The 19,304-nt window shown below is 38.5% G+C and overlaps 1 protein-coding gene across 2 annotated transcripts in view; it reads right to left on the bottom strand.

The window, feature by feature from the left end:
* Positions 1-19,304, bottom strand: part of mylka (myosin, light chain kinase a) — a 53,604-nt gene that overhangs the window by 4,284 nt on the left and 30,016 nt on the right. Inside the window, exons 20-33 of one of the 2 annotated variants that reach the window (XM_088002971.1) lie at positions 14,375-14,491; positions 12,424-12,483; positions 6,346-6,393; positions 6,118-6,245; positions 5,878-6,034; positions 5,173-5,363; positions 4,988-5,099; positions 4,148-4,186; positions 3,968-4,058; positions 3,689-3,892; positions 1,868-2,085; positions 713-836; positions 483-635; positions 277-400 (exon numbers count right to left, since the gene is read on the bottom strand). In XM_088002971.1, the coding sequence (XP_087859097.1) occupies positions 277-400; positions 483-635; positions 713-836; positions 1,868-2,085; positions 3,689-3,892; positions 3,968-4,058; positions 4,148-4,186; positions 4,988-5,099; positions 5,173-5,363; positions 5,878-6,034; positions 6,118-6,245; positions 6,346-6,393; positions 12,424-12,483; positions 14,375-14,491 (1,766 nt within the window). The remainder of the gene's footprint in view (positions 1-276; positions 401-482; positions 636-712; positions 837-1,867; positions 2,086-3,688; positions 3,893-3,967; positions 4,059-4,147; positions 4,187-4,987; positions 5,100-5,172; positions 5,364-5,877; positions 6,035-6,117; positions 6,246-6,345; positions 6,394-12,423; positions 12,484-14,374; positions 14,492-19,304) is intronic. The other variant, XM_088002974.1, reaches the window with a different exon arrangement.

Raw genomic sequence — 19,304 nt, 5'->3', positions numbered from 1 at the left:
AACCGTAATTTTGATTGGAAACAATCACAAAAATAAATGTGAAATCCGGGGCAGGGACTGATCGATTGCGAAAGGATGTTGAATATTATTGTTTATTGAATACAGATACAGCCGTTTATTGATATTTTAACAGTTTGCTAATGAGTTTTACTGATACATTCTGGTACAATCAGCCCTTGAAAACATTCATGATGTTGATGAAAATGACCTGAAGTGAAACTGAGTTTTCCAGTCCTGCTGTTAAACATGACTGATCCTCATACTGTTGTTGTTTACCTGCCACTTTCTCCTCAGGATGTATTTCTTCATCCTCTCCTTGGACAGCTTGGTGGTCTTCATGGTGTTGGTGTCCTGTTTCAGCCACGGGTGTTCAAAACACTGAGGGCAGGACAGCCGAGCCCTGAGGAGTCACACGCTTCACTGTAAACACTCAGAGTGGCTGCAAATATTTAGCTTTTACACTGTAGAAACTTCAGGGTTACTTCATGTCTTTTTTCAGCAGGTTGGTGATGAAGTCTTTGGCGTTTTCAGAGATTTCATCGAAGGCCTCGTCCTCAAAGTCCCAGGTTGCCGAGGTAACATTGGCCAGAGTCTCGTTGTCGTTGTCGCCCATGAAGGGAGAGAGACCGCTCAGCCTGAGGACAAACAGAAAGAAAACCTTAGCTAACGTTTAGCTAGCTGAGCCGGGGTTAACAGAGTGTCGTCTCCTCACAGGATGTAACAGATGACTCCTATACTCCACATGTCTGTCGGGTAACTGATGGCTTCATAATTTATCACTTCAGGAGCCACAAACTCTGGAGTCCCAAACAAAACCTTCAGAGTTCCAGCGTTTGCTGCGGGAGGACAAAAGACAAAAGTTAAATCATCACAGTTAGTAGAAGAAGAAGAAGGAACAGGAAGAACTGACAGAAACTAGTTAACAATTCGTGTTAGCAGCTGCATCTGTTTCCGTCAGAGATGTTCACATCATTTTTTTCAATTCCAAATCCATTCTCAAGTCTTCATGGAAACATGCGTGGTATATTTATGTAAATAATTAAGAAAAAATGGTGTAGAAGGTCTGCTGGGCCAATTGGTGGCGCTATAACACTGGAAGAACAGCATCAAAAACACCTAACTGCAGTGTTGCTGCATAATTGGGCTTCTTTTGAACATGTTGGGCTGGAAAAAATGAGTTTGTGCAGGTTGATGATATTTCTACTACTTTTCACAACATTACTAGTTGCAGTTGTAGTACATTTTAATAAATGCTGTATTCCTGCACCAATTTTATTCATTTATTTTGAAAAGACTAGAATCTGTTGACATATTGTACAGCAAAAATCCCAGTACGAATTTATGATTTAAAATGGTGTCACAAAAATAAAATATAACAGATGAATAAAACATAAATCTGATCGTGTTCAAAGAGTCCAATCCCTCTGCAGTCTGAAGGGGATCTGGTTTTAGTCAGAAACATACAAAACGTTTGGCAAAAATAAATTTGCTTAATGGAAACCTGTCAATATTGGAAAAACAACAACAAAAAAAACAAACATATTTTGATAAAAAGTTTTTGCGCTGAGGTGAATTTATGGCTGTTTCTATATTAGTATACTCTGCACAAAACTACAATGATAACACTTATTTTTACATCATACGAGTCATGTGATAACTGGATGTTACTACAGGCAGAAAAGATGAAGACAACAGGAAGTAGCTGGAGGATGATAGCGCCTCCATGTATGTTTTTAAATGATTTATTGCTCAAACAAACTTATTTACATATGACTTTAATTGCGTTTCTTTTTAGAAACTGTGAAATTATGTTTTGTGACATTTGTAATGGAAACGCAGCTGGTTTTATTAATCTGAGTCTGGTTACCGAGCCGACGGGCGAGGCCGAAGTCGATGAGTTTGATCTGGCTGCCGGTTTTGTTGACACACATGATGTTCTCCGGTTTGAGGTCGAGGTGGACGATGCCCTGTTTGTGGATGAAGTTGACGCCGTCGATGATCTGCAGCATGTATTTAATCACCTCCCTCTCCGTCAGCTCAAAGTCCTCGTCGATGATCCGCTCAAACAGTTCGCCGCCAGAGATCCTGCAGACAGAGGAGACGCTAACAACTCAAACTGATCCCACTTAGTTACTCCACATCTTTAAGTGAAATAATCTGCCAGTCTAACAAGATATGTTTCCCATATTTTAAGCCAGTATGTCTTATTCCACTTACAGCTAGTATTATTTCATTGGTTCTTATAAATAAATTCTCAGTATTATAATTCTTTCACTAATGACCCTCATGAACATATGGAGGATTTTCTCAAAATAAAAAACTAAGTTTGATTCTCTGGTGAAACTTGTTTGTTTGTCCCGTCGTCATGACGTTTGCTGCTGTTTCCATAGCGAAGCTGCAGACTGAAATGCTGCAGTCAGATAATCCGACTATAAACACGTCTCTTCCTGTTTGTGTTCCCGGTTTTCATCGTGTCAGCACTTATTTGTTGCTTCCGTTCTGATGTTTATTTATCAGAGTTAAAATTGAAAGCTAGATGTTGACTTGTTCCTCTTCGACATGAGAATTTCTTCTGAATGGAAATCAGCTGAAAGTTCAGCTGGAAAGCAGGAATGACTAAAGAAGAAATGATACGTTTTAGGGTGAGATGAGGTCGAACTGTGGCTCTAAAATTAGCAGACAGGAAATGTTTGCTCCTGAATTCCTCTCATAGCTGAGGAGGAAATTGTTTTCCAGTGTTTTTCACTGAAAAAACATTTTGTACTTGGAGAAAAAACAGCTGAGATCAGATCTGTGATATTCTGCTGCAGGTTGACATATGGGACAAAAATGAAAAACAAAATGTTTTGATTTTTTTCACCTACTCAATAATAAACCAGCTGAAAAACTTTAATTAAACCAGTAAAGTAGTCTGATTTTTTGATGGGAAGGGATCTGTAAATTATTGCAGATCCAAAATGTAAAAATTATTTTTGTAGGTTTGCCTCATAAAAAGAAAGGAAAGGAATCCAACTTTGGACATTTTTAAGGGGATCGACTGAAACTAACGTATGTTTCTTTTTGTCAGTTCTGAGCAATAAAAACAAGATTTAATTAAAAAATAAAACAAAACTAAATTAAAAGAAGGTCTGGGTGCATCACAAGTAAATACAAAACGCTGCAAAAACTAAATCTTGTATTTTTTATCTAGTTTCTACTTCAACTAATCTAATCCACTTGAAATGACATTAACTTACAAGTAACTTTTCAACAAGGTATCAGTTTGTTTTAAGTCAATCATTCCTTATTTTGATTAAAAAAGTTCTTCTCCACTGGCAGATTTGTTCACTGTAACATGGGAAGAATGTCTTCTTATAAGTGAAATAATCCACTAGTGGAACTTGTCATTTTTAAGTCTATACTAAAAATTATTGACTTAAAACAAGCTTCAAAATATTGCAGAAAAGTTACTTATAAGTTTGTTTAATTTTGTTTTACATCAGAAACTAGACCAAAAATACTTGGTAAGATTTTATGTTTTTGCAGTGAAAGCTGATCCGGTTGCTGGATACTGAATACATTCTAGCCAGGATTTTCTGATGTGATATTTTAATTTGTCTGGAGTAATTTTGCCTGGTTTAAAAATAAAAAGTCTCCCCCTGGTCTGTGAGGTAGAAGCAAAGTAAAACCCAGCAGAGGTAGCACCTACATCTCCAGCACCATGACGATGTCGGACTTTCCCTCGAAGGCGTCGACACACTGGACCAGTTTGGGGTGATGCAGGGAGTTCATGATGCCGATTTCCTGCCGGACGTTCTCCTTGTCTTTGGCCGAATACGCCTTGATAAACTTCCCAGCCCAAACCTTCTTGGTGGATTTCTCCACCAGCTTGAAGACCTGACCGAACTTCCCCCTGAGGCAGAAACGACACACTTTACGCTGCGTCCACTGAGTCGTGGTTGCTAGGAGACGGTGGGCGGAGCCTTACGTTCCCAGCCGCTCCTCCACGTCGTAAAACTCCTTCACCTTCACATCGGTTTTGATGGTCACGTCTCGGTACTCTGGCTCTTTTTCTAAGTCTAAACACAAACAGGAAGCTTGTTGCTGCGGTTCTCATGGCTGATAAACATTGCAGTTAGTTTGTTTATGTGCAGACGGAGGCTCATACCTTCATCCTCCTCCTCTGCCTCAGCATCATCCTGGTTATCTGTTAGAGGAATTAAAACAGCAGCCGGGTTAGTCCAGTTAGTCGTTTTAGTTCAGCCTCCGTAATTCAGCTGACCCGCTAAAGCCCAGTTAGTCAGACATGGTTCTGGTTTAGTAGCAGATGGATTCAGATTAGGGTTGGGAAAATCAGTTAATCACAGGATCAATTAAGATGAGCTCAATAATTTCCATCTGATTATTGTTTTTCCTCTCTTTCTACCAAAAACTGGAAAACAAAAGTCTTCAGTCTGCTTTGGCCTCATTAGCTCCTTTTTGAATTAATAGTTCATTTTGTCGTTTCCGTTTTGTTTGTTGATGTTGGATATTTAAAATGTCGTCCAGTTTAAGTGTTTTGTATGTTAATGAAAACATTAAAATGTATTAATTTCTAAAAATGTTTTTGCATTATTATGCCCCACTGCAAAAACACAAAATCTTTCTAATGCAAATGTTTTAGTTCACTAAAGAGAAAACTAACTCAAAGGTAACTTTTCAGCAAAATATAGGATTTTGTTTTAGGACAATAATTTCTTAATATTGATAATAAAAATACTAGTAGCACCAGCAGATTATTTCACTTTAACAAGACATTTTTCCCAAGTTACAAGTGAAATAATCTGCCTGTGAACTTTGTACATTTTCATTAATATTATGGAATTATTAGCTCCTATATCTTACTGAAAAGTTACTCATACATTATTGTTTACAGTGATAAACAGAACCTGGACCTTCATCAATCAGAATCCTTGTTCCATGGATTCCTGTCAGAACATCTACAGAAAGTTTAGTTTGACTTTCTCACCGTCGTCCACCAGTCCCATCGTTACGGCTTCAGACTCGGCGCTCGGCTCTCCGATGCCGTAAATGTTCTGAGCTCGAATTCGAAACTTGTACTGTCGTTCTGGAAGAAGGTTCTGGAAGCACAGACACTCTGCTTAACCTCTGACCTGAGCGGCTCCAGTGTTGGGTTAGGAGAGGAGAGCCCACCTGGATGTTGTAGGAGGTGCTGTTGCAGGACACCAGCTGCTTCCACTGCTGGTCCACGGAGTCCCAGATCTCCAGGTGGTAGGTCTGCACGGCGCTGCCGCCGTCGTAGGTCGGCCCGTACCACGACAGGGTCAGGCTGGAGCGCCGGATGTCAGAGGTCGCAGGGACCTTTGCTGGGGGGTCGGGTTTGTCTGAGGAGGATTTACAATTATGAATATTATCACTGCAAAAACACAAAACCTTAGCAAGAATTTTTTTGTCTAGTCTCTAGTGGAAATATTTTAGTGCACTTGAGACAAAACTAATGAACACGACAGGATAAAGAAGCTTGTTTTAAAAGTAACCTATAAAGTTATTCATTACATTTTTTGCACAAACTCATTCTTGGCTAATGAGATTTTTATCTGTTTTAGAGGCTCTTATCACTTTAAATCCAAATAAACTGCTCTTGGCCACAGCCTCCAACTTAATGTTTCCACTCACACATGAAAACAACTGCAAACAGATGGGCAACTGTACAACCGCACATCTTTGAAATGCAGAAGTGGAGCCTCCTGCACAACCAGCAAGTGGTTTCTGGATGGTAAGTCAACAACAAAACACTAGTCTTTTCCAGCAGCCATTGTACAGCACATATTGCAGTAAAACCAGCTGACCAAACATGCTGGAGTTCAGCAGGTGTTTAGAATTAGCTGGTTTCTTTACCAACGATGGTGAGGTTGAGTGCGGCCTGTCGGAGGCCGTAGCTGTTCCTCAGCTCCACGGTGTAGCAGCCGCAGTGCTCCTGCTGCCCGCTGCTGATGGTCAGCTTACTGCTGCTGTCTGTGGTCTCTATGGAGACGTCCGAGGATCCCTCCTGGATCTGACCCACACAGATACAAACACTCCCGGTCAGAAGGTTTCAGGCTGAACCAGACAACCAGTGTGTGTGAATGAGAGACTCACTGCTTTCCTAAACTTCAGCCAGGTGCAGGTGATGGGTGGAGCGCCGGAGTATTTGCAGAGGATCTCCACCTTTTCTCCTGCCAGGATCTTCATGTCTTCTGGGAACTGGAGGATCTGAGGAGGCAAAGCTGCACAAAAACACAAATAATAATTAGAAAACAGGAAACCAGCAGGTAACATTTAGCTCAGATCCAAATGTGGTTCTGGTCATCAGCTGGTGTGTTTCACCTTGTTTGGGAGGAGTCTTTGGAGTTGGCTTTTTTATTCTGGCTTCACCTGAAGGAAACACAAACACAGCAGTCAGATGTGGTTGTGACTTTTTGTTTAATTCAGTTAGTTTTAATTAGTTTTTATAGTGAGCTTGCTAGTTTTAATTACTTAAATTATGCCGTTACAGGAGGATTATGGAGCATTGAAATTTCTGACAAACTGCTTGTGCAGAAAATACAAAATCGATTTAACTTCAGTTTAAAGGCTAAAAACAGATTCATAAATATGAAAATGAAGGAGCAGAAGACAAAGTTACACCCATCAGTTAACCCTGTTAACATTCAAAATCTGCTCCTTCATTTTAACAACTCTGATCTGTTTCAGTTTGGTAGTTTATTCAAGTTTTCTGTCTTTTTTTCTCATCTAATTTTTTACAACTTGCATCATAAATTAAAGTTTGAGTTGCTCTTCGTGTGAGAGTTTCTTCATGTGTGCAGGAGTGACGGTCTTGGAACAGAAAGTCCGACTCCATCAGAGAAAAGCAGCAGAACAAGAATGTGAGACGGCAGAGGAGCGTCTGACGACCATATAAGGACAACCTATTAATAGTTCCTCCTGAGCAGGAAGTAGCTCATGGAGTTTGTTATTTATTCTCCAGATGAAAAAGAGGCATCATCTTATGATGCTGGAGGTGAAGGCCTGCCTTCTTTCTCCATATTGTTTCTGATTTATCATTTCAGAGAAGATCCCAGTCACTTCAGGTTCCCATAAACTCCACAATCAGGAGAACATCTGCTTTTAAAATAGAAGCACAAGACTTTTTCCACTTCACACACACTCACTAACTCAACCGTTTTACAAACCCTGCTGGCATTTCAATGTTAATAAAACCCGACGTGTGACAGAAGCTCAGCAAACACCTTAATATGGTTAACAAAACTTTATTTACTGCCTGAAGGAACAAAGGATGAAACAGGGAAGAGAATAAATCAGAGAAAACTAACTCCTTATAGCCCAGATGGTGGTGTTGATGTTTTAGCATAAAAAAACCTTAAAGTGCTTCAGAAGCAGGATTTATTTCTCCAAGTCTTTAGTCAGAGAAAATGAACTGTAAGAAAAAACAGATGAGTCCCAGATTGATGCACACTGCAAAACACCAAATCTTACGAAGTATTTTGGTCTAATTTCTAGTGGAAACATCTTAATACAGTTGCAGATTATGTCACTGTTAAATTTAACATAACTAAAGCAGAGTTATCACTGAGTGCATTTCTACTCATAAATAAAAACTAAATATGACACATAATGCTTTTTAATGAGCCAAACTGATGTAAATGTGAGAACACCGCCCCCTGCTGCACACAGGATGACTAACAAGTCAAAAACTGAGCTATGGTTTTCTAAAAATCTAAATATCTCCTTTGCAGAGCAAACAGAACCAAACATTTCTTCTCAGCAATTAAAGACCACCTGGTTGATCCGGTGAAAATCTTAAAGCCTTCAGTCAGAAATCTGGGCTTCAGTTCAACGTCACAGAAACCCACTTCAGGCTTTTTTCTTCTCATTAATAATCTTAGTTTTCTTTACTGAACATCTAAAGTTGCTTAAATAAATGATGCATTGTTTTTAGACTTTTAAAGGACAGTGATTTACAGTGAGACTGAAGCCCAGAGGAACTTTTCATCAAGTTAATTGCATCCACAGTTGATTAAGTGCTTTCAAAGTGTCAAACAACTACAATGAATGTGTCAAACTAAAGGCCCGGGGGCCAAACCTGGCCCGCCATAACTTTTTATGTGGCCCTCACATAAACAAAACCTTTAAACTAATAGCTGTGTGCTTAAATATTTATCAAATCAAAACAAATTTTAGCCGTATTCTGCCAAATTACATCAATGTGGAAAAAATATACAATATGGGAATAATTGATTGAATGAAAATTCAATTATTTATAAATATTTTAATAGATACAAGTCTGATTGCTCTGCAGAGCGAAATTCAACTATAGCAGCAGCAACAGGTTTAAAGGTTCACACAAAAACGTTCTTTGTCAGAAACAATATATATAAAAAGATCAACAAGATCAATATATTATCAATACTTTCTGCTACAACCTCAAACAGAAACAGCCTCCAACAACAAACATAACTTTCTGCTGTGTGAAGCTCAAGCTGCAGAGATGCACTCATTTAAAAACAACAGGAAATGGGAGTTTCTGCCTGAGAAATCACTTATTTCCAGTCTGCTAAGTATTTAGACCCAAACTTGGAACCAGCAGGTTCAAGAAGATGAGCTTCTTAAAAGGAAAGCTGCTTCACTTTCAGGCTTTTCATCTGTGCTGCGAAGTAAAACGACGTGCGAGTGAAGCAGAGGCAGAGAGAGCAGGCCTTAAATGGAAACGAGGGAGAGGAGCTCCCAGCCTCCATCTTCTCCCCCTCCAACCCCGACACCGCCATCCTTCCTCTGAGGGGAAAACTCTGCAGAGGAATGAGAGTCTCTGCAGATCCGACAAGCTCAGACCTTCAGGGAGGTGTCCAGGATAAAAATACTCTGAAAATATTTCACTTATCCTCATTCAGTTCATAAATGAACTTTCACATAACTCAGTTTTTTCCAGATGTTCATGCAGTTGCAGGAATAACGATTTATGAAAAGTGATGGTTTAATGTCTCTAAATTGTTCAAACTGTTGTATTTGTATTTACTGAGAGCAAACAATTTCAACAGGGCGTTGTAAACAGCCATATCACTGCCATAAAAGGACTGCAGAAGAAGAGTTCAGCTCTGAAGAATGTAACACAATCAGTCATTTTACAAACACTGCAGGGAGAAACTTAACACTCATTATGGAACTGATGCAACAATTTCAGGAGCCAGATTCAATTTAAAAACTAAGAATAAATGCAGGTGGTTAATGGTGGCCTATTATGTTTCTTTGGACAGATTAGCATAAATGGAAAACATGTTCATTAACATTTCTCTGCACAAAATCATACTTAGATAATGAGGTTCTAGTCTGCTCAGTTCTGCCTGGTTTGAACTCCTTTTCTGATGTTTTAGGGCCTCTGTCCCTTTAAACTCACAAGTGTAAATGGCTGCAAACAGATGAGCAATATACACCAGTACATCTTATCTTTGAAAAGCATTAGTAGAGCCTCCTGCACAACCAACAACAATGCAACAAGTGGTTTTTGGATGGTGTGTCAACAACAAAATTCTTGTCTTTTCTAGCAGCCATTGTACAGCGCACAGCAGTAAAACCAGCTGACAAAATGTGCTGGAGCTCAGCTTGGGTTGCTAGGTAACAGGATAGACTTCTGGGGTTGCTAGGTAACAGTGCAGTGACATTACATCTCTGAGGTTTTTGAAATGGCTCATTTTCCAGACAACATTAAATATTTACTTATTGGCGGGGTGTTATTTTTTTAAGTGCTTGGGGTATTTTTAGAAGCAGAAGAAAACCCAAATGGAAGGTTTTTTTTTATTTTACCAATAAATTAATTTCTCATGCAAAAACTGCAGGTTGTCTTTTATGACATTAAAGTACTTTGATTATCTTAAACATGGAAATAAAAGCACAAACAAAAATAGTGTTATATTTTTTACAGTCCTATACATTTATGAAGGTCTTGCATTGATTTCTGGTATGAATTAATCTCCTTCAATTAAAGCTCATGTTGCAAATGACGAACTTAAAGTTTTTTGTTCCAAATTTGCAGGATTTTGCAGCAGGTAGGAAGAGATTCCTGGTGACAAAGATGCAGTTTTATACAATCTGTCATTTTTAACGTTTCTCTCCACATTAGAGCGCAGCTGAAATAACAGCAGGGGCGTTGTCGTTAGTTTACATAATGACGGTTCCATCCGCTGACCTGCTGAGACCAAATCAGGGATTCCTCAGATGGGAACACCAGGCTTGCATTTCAGACCAAAACTGGTTCCCACCATCTAAAGCTGGAAATTCTGTAAATAACATCAGTTTTATGGGGAATCAGGTCAATTTAAAATTAATCAAATAGAGCAGGAGTGATATAAACAGACTGGAATGAGCTGGCAGCCACTGGTCCATGATGCCATCAACTATTTGATGAAAAACTTGTAAACAAATTGAACTTTATGCAACTTTATACACAAGTATAATTCCTACGACGGAGTATTAGAGCCATATGAAGAAAAAAAATTAAGACAAGAATGTCTTAGTGTTACATGTATAAAGTTATAGAAAAATAAAGCTGAAATAATGAGGATAAAGTTGTAATTATATAAGAAAGTCCTAATACTGAGAATAAGAGAAAAAAAAATATTTTTTGAGAATAGTTAACAGTGAATAAAGTCATAAAAGAATAAAGTTGAAATATTATGAGAATAGAGAAAAAGCAACAAAACCTCTTGTATTATTTTTACTTTATTCGTGTAATTTTATTATTTGTATTTAGGATTTAATGCTCCATCACAGCATTAAAACCTCTGTTCTTCTGACTTAATGTTTTAAGAATCTGCAGTAATTTCATCTTCTCCGGGTTCAGTTTCAGTTTCTCTCTCTCCGTGTTTCCCAAACGGACCGTATCATCGGATCAGATCCTGCAGAGTGTTGATTTCTGGACGTCGCTTTGATGAGAAAAACTCTGTTAACCGACTCAGGATTTAATGCAATAAGACCACAGCGTCAGGTTTTATGCGTCAGCTGCTGTTCTGTGGAACTAAAGAGGATGATGTTGCGTTTTATCATCTGGTTATTCGTTCCAGCTGCAGCGGAGAATCGGACACTGAGGAATGCACACGTGCTCAGATGCACATCAAGCAGAAGGATTTAGAGTCGGATCATAAAGATAAGAGCAGATTTTCCACTCAGGCTGCAGACAGAAAACAGAAAACGGCGTCTGCAGTCATAAAACGCTTGTGCAACACATGTTTAGCTGATGCTGTGTGATGGAGAAACCGACTCCATGCAGCTTTAAACAGGACAAATTAAAGCTAATAGTTTAAGTAACAGAAAGATTTTCACCATGGACACATGTTCACTTCTCACTGGGTCACATCAGTAAACCAACCGATTAGAAAACACAGGCAACAGTTTGGACATCCAGAGGATGAAAAGGACCAATAAGAACTGGGAAGCTACAGGAGCATCTCTGGAGTGTTTTGAATTGTCATGAGGCGAGATCCATTTTTTTATTTTTTTAGTCAAAATAAAAAATAAAAAAACGATAAATCTGACACCACCTGTATTTGTCAATGTTTGGTGTGACATTATTGAAATCAAAATTTTAAATTTCTTAGAGAATTTTCTCATTAACTCTTAAAAGTTATTGTTGCTATGTGGCTAATTATAAGCTAGCTGACCTTAGCTTGCCAATAAATTAGTTTAACTAATGAAAATGTCATGTGTTGTAGCATTAGAGAAATGTTGGATGCAGAGCCTGTGAGGAGAAAGAACAGTACTAATGTATTTCTCCTTTACCTTTAAAGCCTCTGACTCTTCACCTACACTACAAAAACAGAAAATCTTACCAAGTATTGTTTGACCAAGACTATGGTGCAAATATATTCATACAGTTGTGATAAGGCAAAACTAACTTAAACAAGTAATTTTTCAGTGACATATAAGAGCTTCTTTTAAGTCAATAATTTCTTAACATTGATAAAAAGTTCCAGTTTCACTGGCAGATTATTTAACTTTAATGGGAAAAAACTCTTGTTATAAGCAGAACTAGTACTTTTTGGTTTGTTTCGCTGTCTTGCTGAAACACCTGTAAGTTAGTTTTGTCCTATTTCAAGTATGTTTCCCCTAGAAATTGGACTAAATTACTTGGTAGGATTTGGTGTTTTTTGCAGTGTAGATCAGCAGAGAGATGTTCCAATATTCAGAGGACGTCCACCGTTTACTGTGATAGAGCTCTGAACAATAATCTGACAGTGATTTACGAACTGATGTTTCCAACGATACACAGAGTCGCTTTAAAATAGAAACCTCCCGCTGTGTGTGTGTGTCTGTGTGCGTGCATGCGTGTGTGTGGGAACCAGTAATCCCAGTCTGTAGCTCCTTATTGGGACAAAAGGAAAGAGGCTGGTGCAGCTGCATATTTTGGAAACTCACTCTCTGAGGTCGGAGCTGCCTTCTTAGACTTCTTGTCTGTCGGAGAGTTTTCTGGTGGATCTGCAGGAGGACACACACACACACACACACACACACACACACATACACACACACACACACATGCACACACACACACACACACACACACAGAGGAGACTATAAGAACAAACAGCTTCACTCAGGGTCACAGTTTACATTCTAGGAGTTTTGGTTGGAAATCTCTCAGAATGAGGCAACAGCAGCTGCAGAACCTAAAATCAACAGTTAGTTTAAGAAGTGAGAGTCGATTCTGATGGAGCAAAACCGAAAGATTCAAATCAACTGAAGCAGAGTTGATGGACTCAGACCTGAGCCTTCAGAGCCACATAAAGACAGTTAGAAAGTCAGCCTTCTGTCACTTGAAGAACATCTCCAGGATTAAAGGACTAATAATGTCACAGCAAGATGTAGAGAAACTCATCTCATCACACGTTTATCTTTAGTGGCATTAATTACTGCAACATGTGTGGTTTTGACTGCATTTCTTCTTTAATGGAAACACTGCAATTGCAAAATTATGTTTTTTCCATTTTAGCAGAATACGATCCATCCTGAGCTGATTTGTCAACTGGTAAATATTCTGATGATTCTGTTACATCTTCACAGAAAAAAAAAGAAAAATCAGAGAAGAAGAGCATCCAGCTGTTTTTTCTTTACTTCTTAGTGAGAACCTCCAGCAAACCAAAGTGCTGATGTCCAACTCTTCATGTACTGAAGAAGCAGCCGATTTCCAGTCAGCAGTAACTGTTAGAGATCTTTGATAAATGCTGTTTGTTTGTGTTCATTTGTTCTAATTACAGGAAGCTGCAAACAGGCGGAGGAATCAGGAGGAGCAGGGAGGAGACCAGAGGTTCCTGAACTGATCTCTGCCCAAACCTGCAGCTGTTCTAAGATCAGACCTGCAGCTCCTGACACACGCAGATGTTTAAATTAATGTATTAGTTTTAGCAAAAATTCTGACTATTGCAAATCAACCTCGCTTTAGATTGTAAGTGGATGCTTGACAAAACGCAACTTCTTAATGGCCCTTCACTAAATCTTTATGTTACTCCCTCTGCTCATCCTATAGGTTGTGAAGAACAAAATGACTCCCACAGGAAAGAGTGTAAACTGAATGAAACTCTAAGGCTAAACTCACACAGCAGGTCTGGATGTGTAATTCTGATTTTTTGCTCAAATAAAATGTTTTTTTCATGCTACTTAATTAAACCTGACCATAATCAGACTTCTGTGTGAACAGTTTACGACCCCAAAGTGACCAGCATGCGCAGAAGAAGAATGTTGATGTCACACAGTAACTCAGTTTATGGGAGTATTAGTGGATATCACAGGTTATGGATCAATGTTAAAGTTTATTCAGCAACAACAGCCGAGAGTATTATCACAAGATGGTAAGAACACAAAGGAAGCTGTGAAAAATAAAACACAGCAACTGAACTTCTGTAGAGAATCTGTTTGGACATCAGGAACCAAAAGTGGTGGGATTGTGATGTGATGCTCTTCACTGTCAGACTTCTTTCTAAAAGTTAATAATTATGATTTTATTTGCATCCTGACTTACACCATCTGGCTTTTTCTGGTGCAAAATGTTGACTCATGTCTCGCATCGACGACATAAAAGCCAGATAAAATGTAGACGTCACCGTTCTGATGCTTTGAAAACAACTGGATACAAATCCAGTTTAATCCCACATGTGGATCTGACACAGATCGGAGTTTTTTAGGGTGAAAAGATCAGAATCATGCAGTGAAAAAGTGAATTTGGGTCATTTACCTGCTGCGTGAACGTAGTCTAAGGGGCTTTGTTGTGTCTCTGAACGATTCCCTTTAAACCACTCAAACTAGAGTTGATCTATTTTAAGCCTCAGGTCTTATTTATGACTAAAGGTGTGAGAGGCGATGAGGTTCTTACCGTCGACTAGAACCATACAGGAACACTCCGCTCTGCCGGCCGAGTTCTCAGCCCTGCACTTGTACTGGCCTTCGTCCTCCGGCAGAGCTTTGTCGATGGTCAGAGAGCAGAGGCCGCCTGAAAAACACGACAGGAAACATTTATCACCCAGAACACAGAGGATTAACTAACCAGCTGGATTTACAGCATAAAGCTGCAAATCCAGCCCAGATTCCAGATCAACAGTCTTCCAGGTTTTCTGGAAATCTTTCAGTTTTTCCTTTGACCAATAAAAATCCAGCAATAAAAACTTTCTTAAACATAAACTCAGCACTGATAAGATGATCAGCTCTCAGGTTTAATTTATTCTCCAGATTTCCAATTTACTCATTTTGAAGAAAGAAACAACACAATCTGCTGTCATGTTCATGCATTTAAAAATAAAAGTCACACTGAGGTATTTTTAGACTAGATAAATCCCCAGCAGGGTTGGATTTTAGATCATGAAAGGATTTGCTTTAGTAAAGCAATGCTACTATTTATTCATGTTTCAGACTGTGAAAGTCTGAAACATGAATAAATCAGTCATTTTTCAGATCATAAACTGGCTGTACATTTTTAAGTTGAATTTATAATAAATTTAAAAATAATTTCTTTTCACCCCAGTTGTTGCAGATACTTTTTATCTTGTGGAAGGAAATCCAATTAGTTCTTGATTTGAAGAAAACTAAAATCTGCTTTTGAGTCATTTTGTAAACAAAGCAAATCCAGAAAGTCACATTGAAAACCCCCCACAAAATCTTACCAAGTATTTATGTCTAGTGCAAATATTTTAGTAGACTTGAATTAACTTAAAAGTCATGTTTCAGTGTGTTTTAGGTCAATAACAGTTTATTATAAATGCAAAAACATGTCAGTTACACTTTTCTACTTAAAACAGGAAAAATGTCTTGTTATGTGTGGAAATAATATTTATTTTTCTCCTGCTGAGTCTGATCCTCCCAACAGAAACAAACCACTAAATCAGCAGGAAAATTCAAACCTCAAACATTTTATGATGCAGAACAAATGAAAGCTTTGATGTTTCACCACACAGCATCTGAGTTATTAATGCTGCAGGATGAAACAGTTTCACTCCAACAGGAAGCTGCTGCCTGATTCTGGTTACTAAACACATTAGCATTTAAAAAACAATCCATTAAATCAGTTGCACCCAATTTAGAAGGAAATTGTAGGAACTGTTTGGAGCTCTCAGTCTAATCTAATGTAAGATTAGACATCTTACATACTGAAATCAACTCTTTAAAAATAGACTCACATTCTAGTTATTTATGGTTTTAGTTTGTGTCTTTTTATATCTTTGTATTTCTCATGATTATTATTTTTTCCTTTTGCATTATCCTATTTTTCATTTCAATCATTGTAATCTCTTGAAAATAGAGTTATAACTGTCTTATTTATCCCAATGCACAGGAATACTTTTATTTTCTTCTCAAGTAATAAAATTGGTATTATGATATTATGACCATTTATAAAATTTGCTTACTTGGGAATCAAGCAAGATAAAGAAAGACAACAACAAAAAAAAGCAATCTTTTACACACTTACTTTGAAGGCTGACTGATATACTGAATTTAAATGTCAAGCTTTATTCCAACTGAGACTTCTTAAATGACCAGAGGCCACAGAGTATGAATTTGCTTGGTATCCTTTATCAAACTGCCAGAAGTTTCTAAACGGTGCATTGGTTCATTTGCCTGGCATCAGTCAGGAAAACCCTTCATGTTTAACCGTTATTCTAACAGTGAAACTAAACAGCCTGACAAGAGTTTTCTGAACATGTTGTTTATGAAGGAAAATAGTTCTGGATTTAGGAGCGACAACTCAACTCGACTTTTCCTGCCGAGTCAGTTTGGTCAAGAAGTTTCACAATGTCTGCATCAAAATGTCTTCGTTTTGCGAAAGCCACTGTCTGACTGATAAACTTAAAGCAGACGGAAAACTGGGAAACCCAGCAGGTTGCACAACTGAGGATGACAGAGAGATAAGGTCACTTTTTAGATCAGATTTCACCAGAATCACACAACCACAAACACTCCATTAAGAACCACTTGTCCCTTCATATCATACAAGATGATCTGCAGAGATCGGGAGCCATCCGAGACTTCAGATTATGCAGCTGGAGTTGCAGAACCAAAACGGGGTGGAGGGGTGTAGGGGTGCAGCATTCATCTGTGAGCTCATGCAGACACGTTGTTAAAAATCTCTTAGTGTGTTTTAGTAGCATCAAATTTTAGCCGTTGTAGGATTTTGCAAAAAGACCATGAGTCATTTTTCCTGCTAGCATTAGACTCCCGTGTTTCTTTTGATTGCATTTACCCAGAATGCATTGCGCCGTAGTTTGCTTCCTGCTTTTGCAGTGATCTCCGATCTGCTTGGTGTACCAGAGTTCACTTTAACCGAACAGAGACCTGGGTTTTCAGATGGACCAGTTCACTTTAACCGAACAGAGACCTGGGTTTTCAGATGGACCAGTTCACTTTAACCAAACAGAGACCTGGGTTTTCAGATGGACCAGTTCACTTTAACCGAACAGAGACCTGGGTTTTCAGATGGACCAGTTCACTTTTTCACTGTAAAAACACAAAATCTTACCAAGTCATTTTGGTCTAGTGCAAATATTTGAGTAGTGGAAATGAGACAAAACTGTTTTCTAAGTAACTTTTCAGCAGGATGTAGTGGATTGTTTTAAGTCAATAATTCCTTAATACTGATGAAAAGGTTATTGTTCCTTTGGCAAATTATTTCACCTATAACATGGAAAATAATCTGCCAATAGAATAAGTCAATAATTCATCAATATTAAGGAATTATTGACTTAAAATGAGGTCCTACATCCTGAAGAAAAGTCATAAGTTAATTTTGTTTTATTTCAAGTGTGCTAACATATTTTCTCTCCAAGTTGGACCAAAACTTCTGGGTAAGATTTGATGTTTTTGCTGAATTGGTCCACATCAGAGTTTGATTACACATTCACACGTCCCCAAACAAATCGGACTTTCAAGACAAATGAACTGCCGTTCGATTAAAGCGGATTAAACCGATCTGGTGTAAAATACAAGCAGCTCAGACACACAGTGATCTTTGGACACAATTTCTCATCTTCAAGTTATCTGAACTCAACAGCTACTGAATAAAAATACCAAATTAAAGTCGTGACATCACAGAATAAACAGGTACAGCAGCTGGAACATGTCATGCATGTGCAGTCATTGCCAGTGAATTTATATTACTGTAACTGTTCATGTTCTGACTGACAGCTGGTGAATTATATGCATCAATCAAGAGCAATAAATCAGAGTCAAACAGGTGCAAATATGAATGTGTTACAAAAGAAGGGAGCCGAGGAATGGCATGTGACTTAGAGGGGTTTAGTTTTATTTACTGATGAAGTGAGAGATCTCAGACTCCATATTTATGTGTCAATAATATCAGGTGTTTATGTCACTTTGGAATCTGCACAAGTCAAGCAGCATCTTTTTCTCAGAAGTATAGTTTTCAGATTTGGTAACAGATTAGGACGTTTCATTCTTAGAGTTGTGGTTATGCAATAATCAGTGAATAACTGCAAAGTAATCTCAGCAAATCATGAAGTCTATAAATGTTCTCATCCACAGATGAAATAAAAGATTTCTGACAATAATTGAGTAATCGGAGGACAATAATGAGAAGTGAAACTTGAGTTCAAAGCAGCACAGAGAGCGATGGAGTAAATTCATCTCGTGGTTTAAAACCAGAATGTTCAGTTGTTCTGATGTTGTTTGTTCTGGAGCTGCTGTCATCAGTTCCCTGCTGCAAATAACAGCAACAACACATCACTGCATGTCTGAGGCTGCTGTGACCTCTGACCTTCAACATGGACCACCTCAACGTAGGCCTGCAGAGCTGGAACAGAGGCAGCCTGAAGGCTAAAATAACATGCTGAAGGATTACTGCACACACACACACACACACACACACACACACACACACACACACACACACACACACACACACACACACACACACACGCACAAACACACACAGGCGTTCATAAACACACACTGCAGATCTAACAGCAAATGTCTACTAAGGCTGATGGAAATGTTTCTATCCATGTGAGAAACTCTGACCAGTTTATATCTGTGTGAAGGTCATTAGAGGTTTTATTTTTAAATTGATTCAAAACAATTCAATTAAGTGCAAATATACAAAATCAACTCAGTTTATAGCAATTGAACGTAATCATTTAGTCACATTTAGATCAAACTTATTGACAGAGAATCTGTTGATCATTTAACTGGTAAAACTTTTTTCTGTCTCAGGAAGTTTGTCCAGTTGATTTGAGTCGTTAACTTGTGTTGATCTGTCCTGAGGAAGCATGAGGCGACAGTAGAAATGAAGAACTCCCTCTAAACACAATGAAACCCCAAACAGAAGCTCAGTGTGACGACCCATTTTATAATTATGGATGTGATGCAGTTTAGTCAAAAAATCTTTTTAATGTGCCAAATAAATAAATTTGATGCTTGATATCTGCAGTAACTGACTTGGTTCATGCTTCTTTGCCTTTAAGGCTCTTTGAGTCATCGATCAACATCTGGGACAGTTAAACACTCAGACTCCAGATTTCACACATCTGATTTCACACTTATTTTGATTTGGGTCCATTTGTTTTTGGCAGGTTTTCAAAGTTTTCCTGTTTTCTGCATTAAACATGCAGTAAAACGCTAAAGTGATCCGAGTCACGCCAGCCCAGTTTACGTTGCTTTAATGAAACTCCAGTTCATTTGTCTGGAATCTCCGGTTCATTTGGGGAGGCGTGAAAGGAATCAAACTCTGACATGAACCAAGAAAGGGAACTCCGGTTCACCTACAAACCTCGGTCTGGTTCGGCTGAATTGAGTTCTAC

This window comes from Poecilia mexicana, unplaced genomic scaffold (genome assembly GCF_051168715.1).
Source record: "Poecilia mexicana isolate PSO_F unplaced genomic scaffold, ASM5116871v1 scaffold_2, whole genome shotgun sequence".
NCBI lineage: Eukaryota > Metazoa > Chordata > Actinopteri > Cyprinodontiformes > Poeciliidae > Poecilia > Poecilia mexicana.
This window is presented reverse-complemented; position numbering and strand designations above follow the sequence as displayed.